This window comes from Lissotriton vulgaris, chromosome 5 (genome assembly GCF_964263255.1).
Source record: "Lissotriton vulgaris chromosome 5, aLisVul1.2, whole genome shotgun sequence".
Lineage (NCBI taxonomy): Eukaryota > Metazoa > Chordata > Amphibia > Caudata > Salamandridae > Lissotriton > Lissotriton vulgaris.
Genome location: NC_141693.1, coordinates 1451008856 through 1451022646, shown reverse-complemented (window position 1 = coordinate 1451022646; position 13791 = coordinate 1451008856). Strand labels below are relative to the sequence as shown.

At 46.9% G+C, this 13791-nt stretch overlaps 1 protein-coding gene across 1 annotated transcript in view; it reads left to right on the top strand.

Annotated features, from left to right (window-relative positions):
• The window catches only part of LOC147712728 (6-phosphofructo-2-kinase/fructose-2,6-bisphosphatase 2-like), a 235129-nt gene that overhangs the window by 102080 nt on the left and 119258 nt on the right, over positions 1-13791 (top strand). Inside the window, exons 5-6 of the mRNA XM_086919698.1 lie at positions 9729-9795; positions 9890-9964. Of these exons, the coding sequence (XP_086775824.1) occupies positions 9729-9795; positions 9890-9964 (142 nt within the window). The remainder of the gene's footprint in view (positions 1-9728; positions 9796-9889; positions 9965-13791) is intronic.

Here is a 13791-nt window from a genome sequence, read left to right as displayed (position 1 = left end):
TTTGAAGGTGTGTTGCCTGTGGGTGTATTTGGACTAATCTCCCAGTCCAGCTAAGTGTCCCTCTGCATGTTGCGCCTTCTTGCCCATTCGTCTCCTTCCTCGCGCCGCATCCCACCTGCTGACAGGGCGCTGATGCCCTACCTAATGCTCAAGTGACCTAGTTTCTAGTTTAGCATTGTCAAAAAATTATGGATTGCTTAAACAGTTCGCGCACAGGAAGAAAAAGACTGCAAATCCCAGAATGCTTTGAGATGTAAACGTGTGCCCATGTTTCTCGTTTAAATCTTTCTCTTGCTAGTGGTTTACCTGAAAGCTCTGATGACATGCACTTGAATTCGATAAAGTGAGGGTGTATGTGGGGGCTTTTTAATTCAGGAAGGCCATGGGAGACAGGAGTTACTGGGCCAAGATTGTGACACTCGGAGCTTTTACCACCAATTGAGCCCAAATGTGAGCACTGTAGTTTCTTGGTGTTATGAGCATTAGGGCCCTCGTGGTTGAGAGAGGACTTGAGACAGGAATTAATAAGCTGCTGGAGCGCACAATTACTCATAGTGCAGGCTGACTTGTCTCCAAATGCTTACATAGATTAATGCAACCCACCTTCTGTTTGGCACCCATTTTGTCGATATCGGAAAGATGACAGTAAAGCTTTTGGGGTATAGACCCTGTTGGTGGGACCTGTCCTGGTAGAGACGTGAAACGTGGGAAAGGCATTGTGTGTATGTATGTATTGGCATTTATATAGCGCACTACTTACCCATAGGGTCCCAAGGCGCTTCGACCGCTGCGAAACCCTTCCTGGCTTCCCTGAGAGATGGTCCCTTAATGGGTATCTCCAGGGTGAGACCAGGCATCCCCGGCGGTCTGGTGGGGCCGTTAGTGAAGATGAGGCAAGCTAATGCCCAGAGTTGCCGAGTGTGATCGCTGATCAGAGTGGGCACCGAGGCGAGAGAATTATCGAGTCCGCTGACCCTGGTCCAGAAACCTGCCGCGCCGGGAATCGAACCCTGGTCCCAGGCCGTCCTCTGCTCTCGGGTCTGCGGCCTCTAACCAGTGAGCCACACTACTTCACTTTGCACATCAAAGTCATTTATAGGAAGCATTATAGTAGCAGGACGACGATAAAAGGATGCGTGCCTGTCTCTAATGATGCGGCAGCCGGGTTTGCTGCATTGGTATCACATATATAGACAGTTGTTTATCTGTGCAGCGCCAGAGATGCAGGGCGGTGGCTGGGCTGTGGCACTCTTCTGTGGGCATTGATGCAGCACATGTTAGCAGGTGTAGAGTAGGGCGGTGTGCGGGGCATCGACCCCGACACACAACGGATTGTGTACTTTTAAGATTTATGTATGGTGCTGTCTGGGTGTGTGTGTGTGTGGCTCTGGGTGTGTGTGTGTGTGTGTGTGTGTGTGGCTCTGGGTGTGTTTGTGGCTCTATGTGTGTGTGTGGCTCTGGGTGTGTGTGTGTGTGGCTCTGGGTGTGTGTGTGTGTGGCTCTGGGTGTGTGTGTGTGTGTGGCTCTGGGTGTGTGTGTGTGTGTGGCTCTGGGTGTGTGTGTGAGTGGCTCTGGGTGTGTGTGTGGCTCTGGGTGTGTGTGTGTGTATGTGCGTCTCTGCGTGTGTGTGTGTGTGTGTGTGGCTCTGGGTGTGTGTGTGGCTGGCTCAGGGTGTGTGTGTGGCTGGCTCTGGGTGTGTGTGTGTGTGGCTCTGGGTGTGTGTGTGTAGTAGTACTTGCTGTCTCGTGAGCTCGTCCGTAGGGTACAATAGGTCTCACATATGCGAGAGATTAAGCTAATGGCAATGTAAATGACAATGCCATGTATTTATCTGTTTTCAAAACCAACACATAAATACAAAATTTGTCATTTACAATACCAATAGCTCTAACTTTTCCAAAGGCGAAACCATTGCATTGTAAATGCTTGTTTTTTTAATTCTTTATAAAGTCCTCAATAGCGTCTTTAATGGAAAGAAAAAACAATGACGTTTCTTCCACTTGCACATTTTGATGGGTGATGGAGACCTGAACTCATGTGCTTTTTAACAAGTTGGAAAGAGAGATGGCGATCGTAGCTCTATATGGCCTCGGACTTAACCTCTGTCTTCCCTGTATTGTTTTTAGGTCTCGCCTATCAATGAGCTTGCGCATTGAGCGGAGCAAGACTATAGGGCTCAAACAGAGGTTTAACTAGACTGGCGATTTGATGCTGTGCCCGTGCGCTTTTAGGTCAATGCGCTTGCACAGCATCAAATCGCCAGCCATCTGTTCCCCAGCAGCTCTTCCCTCTCCGCCCCACAAACTTCCCCCAGCGTGCGCTCTGCTTCAGCCGCACTCCTCCCACACCTTTGAAGTGAAGCTTAGCTTCACTTCAAAGGCCCCTGCTGCTTCACACTATTCACGGCCGCCAGGTCGTGTCTCTCCCTCATCGCTGCTCTCCCCGCTCCGCCCCCTGCTGCGGCCATGTCGCATTTCTCCTCCCCCCTCCCCACAGCAATGCCCTCCGTCTTGTTAATCCTTGCAGTGTATTTATGTAGGTCTTGAGGTGACATTAATTTAAAGCTAATAGTACATCTTCATTGTGCAAATAAGGATGTTGTTTTCCTCTACTCGCCAATCCATGTTTTTTGAGCCAACATTCTACGAATTACATCTACAATTACGTGAAGACGCATTGACCGAGATGTCTTGGGTTATGTTTAAAGGCTTTCCAACAGCTTCAAAAGATTTGCTGCGATTGCACTGCCCTTGCCAAGGCGCAGAGTTGCAATCCGTTTCTGCATGTTTCCTATGCTAGCTGAGAAAGACCGGGCTAAAGATAGGATTACAAGCAATGATGAAGCTACGGGCATCGCGGCTCACAGAACGAGAGGGCACATTGAGGGCGTATCTGTTACAATATAATGATGCTGAGAGGCATGGGCAACAAATTATAGCAAGACATCTTCAAAAGCGAACCGTCAGGAACTTAAGCGAAAACATGAGTCTGATACGCCTAAATACTAGTTCATTCATACCTTGCTCCCATATATCCCCACCCCCGGCCATTGGTGGAGTGGACAGACTGCCAGTATATTGCGGTCATGATCCCTGATGGCTTGCCATAACTGTATATGTACCTATTGGAAATTGTGTTTTGCCAGTAACACTTGTACTCGCCTTTTTTTTCCTTTTGTATAATGTATCCTTTTTCGTTGTGAAAGTAAATAAAGAGGTCTACAAGTGCCAGAATATAAAGAAGAAAACCTGCAGTGTCTGCGCTGCATAAGTATGGAATCTGAATTTGTGGTGGCTGTAGCAGCTCTTCCCGCTCCGCCCCACAGCCGCACTCCTCCAATACCTTAGAAGTGAAGCTTAACTAGGTACCTAGGGTCATTTCCTTAACTTCCTTCAAAGTACAGGCAACACAACATCTAAGAAATATGTGGTCTCTTTATGGAGAGGAAATGTCAAAGTATGAACCTGCATTTCTTCGCCAATTAAGGGCAGAGATCTCCACACACACCACCAGTCGTCAGCGCACGCTTTCACCGCTGCATGCTGCACGCTACCGCACGACTCACACTGCTGCACGCCACACACTGCTGCACGCCACACACTGCTGCACGCCTCACACTGCTGCACGCCTCACACTGCTGCACGCCTCACACTGCTGCACGCCTCACACTGCTGCACGCCTCACACTGCTGCATGCCTCACACTGCTGCACGCCTCACACTGCTGCACGGCTCACACTGCTGCACGGCTCACACTGCTGCAAGGCTCACACTGCTGCATTACTCACACTGCTGCATTACTCACACTGCTGCACGCCTCAAAATGCTGCACGCCTCAAAATGCTGCATTACTCACACTGCTGCATGCTGCACACTGCTGCACGCCTCACTCTGCTGCACACCGCATACTGCTGCACGCCTCACACTGCTGCATGCCTCACACTGCTGCATGCCTCACACTGCTGCATGCCTCACACTGCTGCATGCCTCACACTGCTGCATGCCTCACACTGCTGCATGCCTCACACTGCTGCATGCCTCACTGCTGCATGCCTCACTGCTGCATGCCTCACACTGCTGCACGCCTCACACTGCTGCACGTCTCACACTGCTGCACGCCTCACACTGCTTCACACTGCTGCACGCATCACACACCTGCATGCTGCACACTGCTGCATTACTCACTCTGCTGCACGCCACACACTGCTGCACGCCTCACACTGCTGCACGCCTCACACTGCTGCACGCCTCACACTGCTGCACGCCTCACACTGCTGCACGCCACACACTGCTGCACGCCTCACACGGCTGCACGCCTCACACGGCTGTGTGCCTCACACGGCTGCACGCCTCACACGGCTGCACACCTCACACGGCTGCACGCCTCACACGGCTGCACGCCACACACTGCTGCACGCCGCACACTGCTGCATGCCACACACTGCTACACGCCTCACACTGCTGCACGCCACACAACACCACCACATCACTCAGGGACACCACCATATCACTCTAGGACACCACCACACCACTATAGGACACCATCACATCACTCTGGGACACCACCACATCACTCTAATACACCAACACATCACTCAGCCCAACCACATCATCACTCAGCACCACAACAGCATCACTCAGCACCACAACAGCACTGTCCTTGCCTGCTACCAACAAGCATTACCATAGCCAATAGGACTCACATTAGGAAAGTGTAAGCTATTGGCTTTGTGAATAACAATGCTATTAATTTTTATATTTTCAAAGCCAACCCATATTAAAAAAAATTGTCATTTACAATACCAATAGCTCACACTTTCCTAATGCGAGACCTATTGCATTGCAAATGCTTGTTGTTTGTCTCAGCCTTCTCACTTTCCAACCGGGTGACTAGACAAAGAGAACCTAACCAAAAACCTGCTGAGGCTGAGAAGGCCTAATCATAGGACCTCTGAATTTCTCCTGTTATATTTAAAACATCACACCATTTGAAACAAGCATTTGCAACGCAATAGGTCTCGCATTTACGAGAGTTTAAGCTAGTGGCATTGTAAATGACAATGCCTTTTATTTATGTTTTAAAAACAAAAATAAAAGGCATTGTTATTTGCAATGTTAATAGCTCAAACTCACGTAAATGCGAGACCTATTGCATTGCAAATGCTTGGTGTATTTATGCATCTGGTTTCCCCTGTTTTATTGTGTGATTTCTTAGTTTCAGTGTTGTTTGATGCTGCTTGAAATACTTTACACACTTTTCGCTACAAAAGGGCTATCACATGTGCCAGTGTTACGATGGGTAAACCAGTGGCAACTCTCTGAAATCTGTCTCACTGAAAAATCTGTGAATTATTCCTTTGATGGGTGATCAGACCCTGCTCTTCCTCTTAATATGATAATCAAGAATTTCCATGTGCATTTGTTGACTATATAAGTTTTTTATTCTGTGATTTGATGCTCTTTAGACAGACCCCATTGTGTTGACCAATCAAACGAAATTTTCCAACACCAGAGAATTTTTTGAAAATGAGAAGATGTGGCACTGTGTCCTTCCTTCGTGCATATGTTCTCTTCCTATAATCTATGGTGTGTGCATTGTCAAATACCCTTAGTTGTACCCAAGGCCTTCACTGGCTGGTCCGCAGTGTGTAGGTTCAGCTATCCACGGGGCTGCAAGCGGCTACCTTGTGTTTAGAAGAGGTGGTCCTTCTCTGCCCCTTGGCATGAAGGATACAACTCATATCATTTACTCATATACTCATTGGGACTTCTTACACTGCACTGGCAGTAAAGGCTCGCAGTGAGGTGGGGGCTTGTGAAGCTTGCGTGCTCTTGTGCAAAACTCCAGCCTGTTAATTGACCCTTGTCTGACTTCGCTTCTCAGTTTGTGAGGTTTGATACTGTGGAGCAAGGTCTCCAGAACAGGGACTGGACGTGGGGGTCCTCTCCTCCTGTGGGGGACTCTTCACAATGTCCCGCAAAGGGTGAGATGTGAGAGTTTGTGGTTCCTGCTGGAGTGAGACTCGTTTCTTATCTCCTGTTCTTATCTTTCACTTTGCAGTTATTCCCAGCGTCTGGCCTTGCATCAGCCCCAGCTACTTGTCCCACTCCCCGGCTCCTTTGCCGCTCTGAAATGGAAATAAAGGCAGCAAGGCGGCCACATTAGATGAGATTTCTTTCGCCATCATATCACAGTGCAGACATTACACCTTGGGGTTGAATATGAAAAGCATAACATTAAAAGACATATCTGAGGCACTGGAGGGCGCAGGACGCCGGCCAGAAATGTGATGGAGAAAGAAAGTGAAATTGATTCTTAAGGGTGATTTTCTTTCCAATTCTCTTGGTTAAAACCCAGTTTTATTTTATTTTGTGGTGCTTATTGTATTTGTGGCGCGCAGACCTCCTCCTGGGAAGCAGTGCAGAGCTGCAAAGAGCATAGACTAGGCATATTAGCAATAATGCATCCCTGGCTTGGCAAACAGGCCAAGATGATTGCTGCATGAAAGGTGGGTGAAGGGAAACGCAGAGGAGGCGCACTGGCCGCCTAGTGGAAATATTTGTTGATTTATATGTCCTGAAGAGGTACAAACTCATGGGCGAAACTGAGAATGTATCTTTCTTGTATTTTGTTTGGAACGATTTGGCCAGGGAAATAATGGCTCAGAATTTTGCACTTTTCATCCTTGGTAAGGTTTTGATTGGGTATTCTGTTTTTTTGTTTTGTTTTTTACAGCCAGGGCTTTGTAGCTTATGCAAAAGGATCGCAGAATGTATTGAGTGTTTCGAACCGCGGACAAGGCCATGAAGTGATCTGATGAACATTTGCTCCACGAGCGTCCATTCTTTAAACTCACAGCTCGCATAGATGTAGTCTGACCTAAGTGCAAATGCCTGCGACACGCGGCATTAAACGGAATGGCACAAATCGGGAAATGCTATTTGTATCACGTTTCATTGATGATCTGCCCCAAAGTAAGGCGTCTAGAGGCGCTGAAAGTATTCTGGGTGCTCGCTGTCTTTGAGACGGGATCTAAGCTCGTCCTTTTAGCGCCTGATCAGTGAATACATGGACACTGTCCTTGGTGCTTCATCGGATAAGTCGCAGATCCATAGCGGCGAAGCGGCGACCAGAAGCTGCAGTCAGTGAGCTATGCGCAGAATGCCCCTGCGGGTACAGCCTGCCATGTAGGGGTAAAACCGACTCTACGGAAGACTTATCGGCCCACGGCCTTCACATCTGAAAGACACGGCTCTGCTTTTACATTTCTGTCTCATGCATACAGCCCTCAGAAGCCAGATGTGGGCACTGGAGCGCTATACCGAGCCCCTGCAGTCCATAGAACATAGCCACACAGCGCCTAAAAGGCAATGCCTACAGTTTGGCCCATCCAGACGAGCGCAATGTTGTGACAGAGTCCGCAGCACCATCTGTAATGCAGCCCCCCCTTTTATGTCACCTGCATTGCTGACATGCATGCATGTTCACAGGACATCCACGTGCACACGCCGCACCCTGGCTAAGAGCCGTGACCTGGGGATGGAGGAAAGCCCTGTAACCTGAGTGACATTATTTTCATGTAAATGTGCATGAAAGTACTTTGTTTCACACTGAGAACTGCCCAGTGGGTTCATGCACACGAAGCGGAGGTTTCAAGTTCCACGCCAGAAAAAGGTAGATGGACAGTCCCTGTTTCTAGGCACTCACAGCTGCCTGCGGTGTTTTAGCTGATTGGGCCCAACAGTGTTTTAAGGGTAATTTTTTATGAGACTGAAAACCCATTCCCAAAATATAAGGCCAGGAGGACACAGAGCAAATGTCTACGTTTGGGTGGGGGGGGGGGGGGGGGGGGAGCGGCGGAAACAGGCCTGTGCCTAAAACATGAGATGGCGAGCCTCCCAAAAATGAACGGAAGTGGGATGACCCACAGGGCCACAGCAAGTGTTGGACTGTAGCACTACAGAGGGTGTTTTTATTACACAAGAGACGTCCTTGAACCTTTTTGTGTGTCAGTGGCTGGGTGACACTGCTATTGTGGGCAGAACGGGGGTATGAGGACTGGACGCCTTGATCTGCGGGTTGAAGGAGGGCGGGCATAGTCCTTTGATTAGTTCTGTATTCATTTAAATTAATCAGAGAATGTGGAAAGTACCTATCTCTGTGAAAAACAATGAAATATAAACGATCATTGTCCGCACGCGCGAAAAACAAGCCCTGGAGTTGTGTGTGTGCATGCGCGCTAGAAGCAGGGGGGAGGAGGGTGGCCTGCGTGATTTATTTGTGGGAGCGATAATTGCTACCATATGTGGTGCTCGCTCCCACAAGTAAATCGCCTCACGTGCACGCGTTGCCATTAAAGGCAATGGGACACGTGCACGTGTTTGGCTGAAAAGCCATGGCGACCGGAAAAGGTATTTTTGCCTATGCAGCGCATGCGCGCTGTTTAAGCGAGACCTAAAAAGGGAGCCAGAAGTCGAGATTTCTAGAGCTCTTCATATCTGAAGTGGCTATATGTTTAATGGAATGCAACCAGTTATCCAACTTGGGGCGGGGCAGCTGCAACCCACAATTTAAATCTCTGTCTGCACCAGTAGAATACCATAAAAAAGAAGCCTTGCCTGGTTTTTAGTAGTTTTAGACACTGATTCCAGAGTGTCCAAAAATAGCATGCATAACACTTAACTCGATATTGAGCTCCAGCATTTCAGACCATACCCTACTCACTTTACTCCAGAATACCTGTAATTCCGGGCATTCTACAAACATGTGGAAATCATCCTCTTTCATCCTACCACACTTTGGACAGGCAACTTCACCTCCTCTCCCAAACTTTGACAATTTCTGGGAAGACCAGTACGATCCGTAAATAGAAAAGAGATGATTTCTCCTCAGGTATGCAGGCTTTACTATTTTAAATAGCATAGACGTAGATACTTGCCATTGGTGTTCCAACGATGACTCCGGCAAGTATTTCCCCCATAGTTCCGCAGGCAAAGTAAAATCTCCCTCCTCGATTTCAATCATTAGCCAGTAGATAATCGCTACCTCTTTCATATGACCTGACTCTTGCTTAAGTCGTGTTTCCAAGTCGTTTTGTTCACCAATCTTTGTCTTCATCCTTATTGTGTGTGTGGTCACTGTGGCTTAGTATGGACAAGCTTTATGTTGCTTTACATGTGTTTTTAGACTTGTATTAGATCTAAATTACTATCCAAATCGTTACTCCACAAAGTTTTCTTTTTTGCTAAATAAAATCATGCCTGCAGCTTCATGCAATTGCCTAAGAGTGGCCTCTCACCTATGTTGCACACAGTGACCAGGTCCTCACTCATCCTGCCTCCCACCGGGGAATGCCTGCAGCTTTTGGTCTAATTAACAGAAAAAAAATAGTAAAGCCAAATAGTTTTGGCTTACTGTTGAATACTCAGGTCAGCGCTGTTGGCTGTGCTTGTTAATTCGACCCTTCAGTTATGGGACATCCTATTAATAAAAAAAAAAAGCACTCCTGGACGCCATGGTTTGCCCAGGATCACACAATTCAAAAATCTGAGCTGAGCTCACTCGGGTATTCACTCATGGTTCCATAGTGGGGGAAAAAGTGACCACTAGATCATCTCTTTCTTTTGACCGATTCTTTGTGCTCTGCCCTGCCCTGCCACCGTAGTTTACAAAATGTCAGAGTAGTGTTTCATCGATGCTTGTGATTTATAATGCTCTCTTTCTTTATAGACAGTGTGCTTTGGTAGCCCTGCAAGATGTAAAAACGTATCTGCTGGAGGAAGGTGGTCAAATAGCTGTAAGAAATCAACAATTTATTTCTATATTTAATCTTTCTCAAATCTGTTTTTTATGACTGACTCACTTTTCTTGGTTGTGTTTTTTTGTGCCAGGTATTTGATGCAACCAACACAACCCGCGAGCGACGAGACATGATCCTTAACTTTGCCAAGGAGAGCGCTTTCAAGGTGAGTCTGTGACGTCATCCCGGCATGTGCCCTTCAAGATTAGCCACGCACTCGCCACTAACACTCCCGAACTGTTCCTTGAATTCCACTTTGAACCGGCTGAGTCTCAAATCAGCCAGTAGATAGTGCTTGGCAAGTTTCTCGGTCTGTAATCTTAAAATGATGCTTCCCATTCAAATAAATCACCTGGTTTCTTGGATTTTTTGTAATGGCATTTACACTGCATTTATCTCTATTCCTTTTTTAATTGCTATTCGTAATTTTCCATATTTATTGTAGGTCAGTTGGAAAAATGAAGTTGCAACTAGAATATTCCACATTGTTTTCAGATGTTAAATGTATAGTTGCGCTTTAATGCGATAGGATTGAATCCACTGAGTATACATGCACAATAAAACAAATTTACCTTAAAATGTTAGCATGGAAATAGAATATCAGCAACGACTTAAGCGTCATTAGGCACACTCCTCCTTAAAAAAAGTTCTTAATGTGCACGGGCAATTACGGTCATGACTCATGGGGAGACGTCTAAAACAGACCATGGTCTTTTTGTTTCTCTTTTTTAAATATGTAATCTAGACGGGGGAAATTATTATTTTGCATGTGTTTGTGTAAAGATCAGTCAAAAAAGCTTTACAAAAATAGCTTTACAAAATCTTTGCTTTGCGGCACTCCCCGTCGTGTGCATTGTGAGAACAGTTATTGTGTTAGTATTTTGACTGTTTGGTATGGGTTTTTATTGGGTTACAAGAGCTTGCCACAGTGTATGAGAAGCCAGACCCTGCCCATTGTTGGTCCAGTCTCTTCCTAAATATTTCCGTGAAGTCCAAGCATTGTTTCATACATGGGGAGGGAGTATAGAGCCCTGCTAGACAATTGTTTAAAGGCTACTTAAGTGGGTGGCACAATTAGTGCTGCAGGCCCACTAGGAGTATTTAATTTACAGTCCCTGGGTACAAGTAGCACCACTTTACTAGGGACTTCAAGTCAAATAAAGAGGCCAATTGGGTTTAAGCCAATTCTACTATGTTTTTAAGGAGAGAGGACAAGCACTTAGTACTGGTTAGCACATGTAAAGTGCTCATTGTCCTAAAAGTCAACAAAACGGGTTCAGAAAACCCAGGAGCGTGAACTCAAAAAGTGCGGAGATGACCCTGCAGAAAGGGCCAAGTCCAACTCTCTCATTTCTATAAATCTACATACAAAGGCTGGAAGTAGGTGTGCAGAGATAGTTTTAAGGTTGGAATGCCCTGTGAGTTTTTCCATACCTACTAATTTGCATGTTGAAGGGTATTCATGAAGTGTTTGCCAAACTCTTCCCTAGAAAAGGTAGTAAGTGTATTTGTACCAAGTGCAGAAGTTTAACACTTGGAGGTAGAAAAATTAAATGCTCAGCAGATTTTGACATTAACAAACCTGACATAACCTAGCATGTGTATATGTAAAGCACAAATTCCCCCTAGGGTGGTGGTGTGCAAACAAAAACAAAAAAGGAAGTGTTTATTGTTCCTCAAGTCAGCTGTAGTCCTTTCACTAACTTTGACCGGATTAAAGGCTGACTGATCCTGCTGGGATTCGGACATGAGTCCATGAATATTTGTTCATGCTAAAACAAAATTAATAAAAGTTTGCTAGGGGTCCAGTTTCCAGGCATACTTTGGTAAACGTTTGCCAATTCCTGTAACTGTACATACTTGCACCAGTGCAAGGACATATATATCTGCTTGTGAACTTTTGCTTCTTGAGTTTAAGATTTGCCCTCCTAGTTTATTTTCAGGATTCTCCTAATGGGTTTACAGTGATTTGTCCTCAATTACATTTTTTACAATATTGACATATATCAAATACATTTTACTAAAAGATGCCTGAGAGTATTGTTATTTAAAGTTGAGCAACAGTTTAGCAAAACGCTATTTTCATGTTTAAGATTGTGTGTGTATATTTTATTTGACATCCAAAAAAATCACTAATCTTCCTTTCGAGCTTCTTCTTCATATAACCAGGGAGCTTTTCAAGTAGCCACAAATAGTTACATTTTGCATATGTTTACAAGTTTTTGTACTGAACTCACTGTCCGTAATATTAGCTGAGCTCATATCTCACTGCATGTACTATTTGAAAGAGACAAGTTAGTGATAGATTCCTCACCTTAGAATATCCCCAGGTGTCATACTGGATTAAACCCAGATCTTTTGATTGGGTGTGAGTGTTTGATTGATTCAGATGCTCCGTCCATCACCACCCCCTTTTGTACCGCTTTTGGCCGCCATAAGTGTGGCAGGGTATGCTCAGACGTGATTCTCTTGCTCACTTTGCCACTGGATTCAAGCAAGCCGGGCTGAAGACGGCTGGAATGCCAGAAACCGGTCCTCGGAAGCTTGTTTCCGGTCCAGGGAAGACATGGCTTGGCAGTTCGGGCTGGACTGTTCCCATGAGGACCCTGAGGCACAGGGTCAGACTGATTTGCACATAGCCATGTCTGAACTGGGGTGGCAGAGTGGGCTAAAGTACGGTGATGGATTAAACCCAGATCTTTTGACTGGGTGTGAGTGTTTGATTGATTCAGATGCTCCGTCCATCACCACCCCCTTTTGTACTGCTTTTGGCCGCCATAAGTGTGGCAGGGTCTGCTCAGACGTGAGTCCCTTGCTCACTTTGCCACTGGATTCAAGCAAGCCGGGCTGAAGATGGCTGGAATGCCAGAAACCGGTCCTCGGAAGCTTGTTTCCGGTCCAGGGAAGGCATGGCTTGGCAGTTCGGGGTGGACTGTTCCCATGAGGCACAGGGTCAGACTGATTTGCATATAGCCATGTCTGAACTGGGGTGGCAGAGTGGGCTATAGAACAGTGATGGATTAAACCCAGATCTTTTGACTGGGTGTGAGGGTTTGATTGATTCGGATGCTCCGTCCATCACCAACCCCCTTTTGTACCGCTTTTGGCTGCCATAAGTGTGGCAAGGTATGCTCAGACGTGAGTCCCTTGCTCACTTTGCCACTGGATTCAAGCAAGCCGGGCTGAAGACGGCTGGAATGCCAGAAACCGGTCCTCGGAGGCTTGTTTCCGGTCCAGGGAAGACATGGCTTGGCAGTTCGGGCTGGACTGTTCCCATGAGGCACAGGGTCAGTCTGATTTGCTTATAGCCATGTCTGAACTGTTGTGGCAGAGTGGGCTAAAGAACGGTGATGGGTTAAACCCAGATCTTTTGACTGGGTGTGAGTGTTTGATTGATTCAGATGCTCCGTACATCACCACCCCCTTTTGTACCGTGTCAGACTGGATCTGGAAAGTTTTTCGTCAGCAGTACCTCTGCGCGTTGGTAGGTGGCGTTGTGTGGCCCCGCGTCCGTTGCTGGCGTTGTAAGCGCTGAGATGACGTCACGGAGACTACCTAGGCGCTGTGTTGACGTCAGTGCTTTCTTTTTTGGCGCGAGCAAGCGCAGATCCGTGAGAGAGCGGCACTTCTAGTCCATAAACTTGACTTGTTTATGAGACTTGTCTCATGTTTTTGTCGAGAATTCGACTTTTTGGTGCAGTAGGGATACCCGGGTTAGGTCCTGGTGAAACTGCGGTCAGACCATGTCGGTGATGGACCTGTTCAGTGTGTCTCTTCTGCTTGGAGCATGCCATCTCCCCGAGACGTGCCCCAATTGTCGGGCTATGGCACAGAAGGCTTACGGGAGCGTTCTCTGAAGTTGTTTGAGCCACGGCACTCGGTACCGCGCCACTCAAGGTCCCGCTCCCATGGGAGGTCAAGAGATCGGTGGCACAGCCAACACCATCGTTCATCGGAATCGGGGACCGGTAAGTCCAGCATCATTAAAAGTCG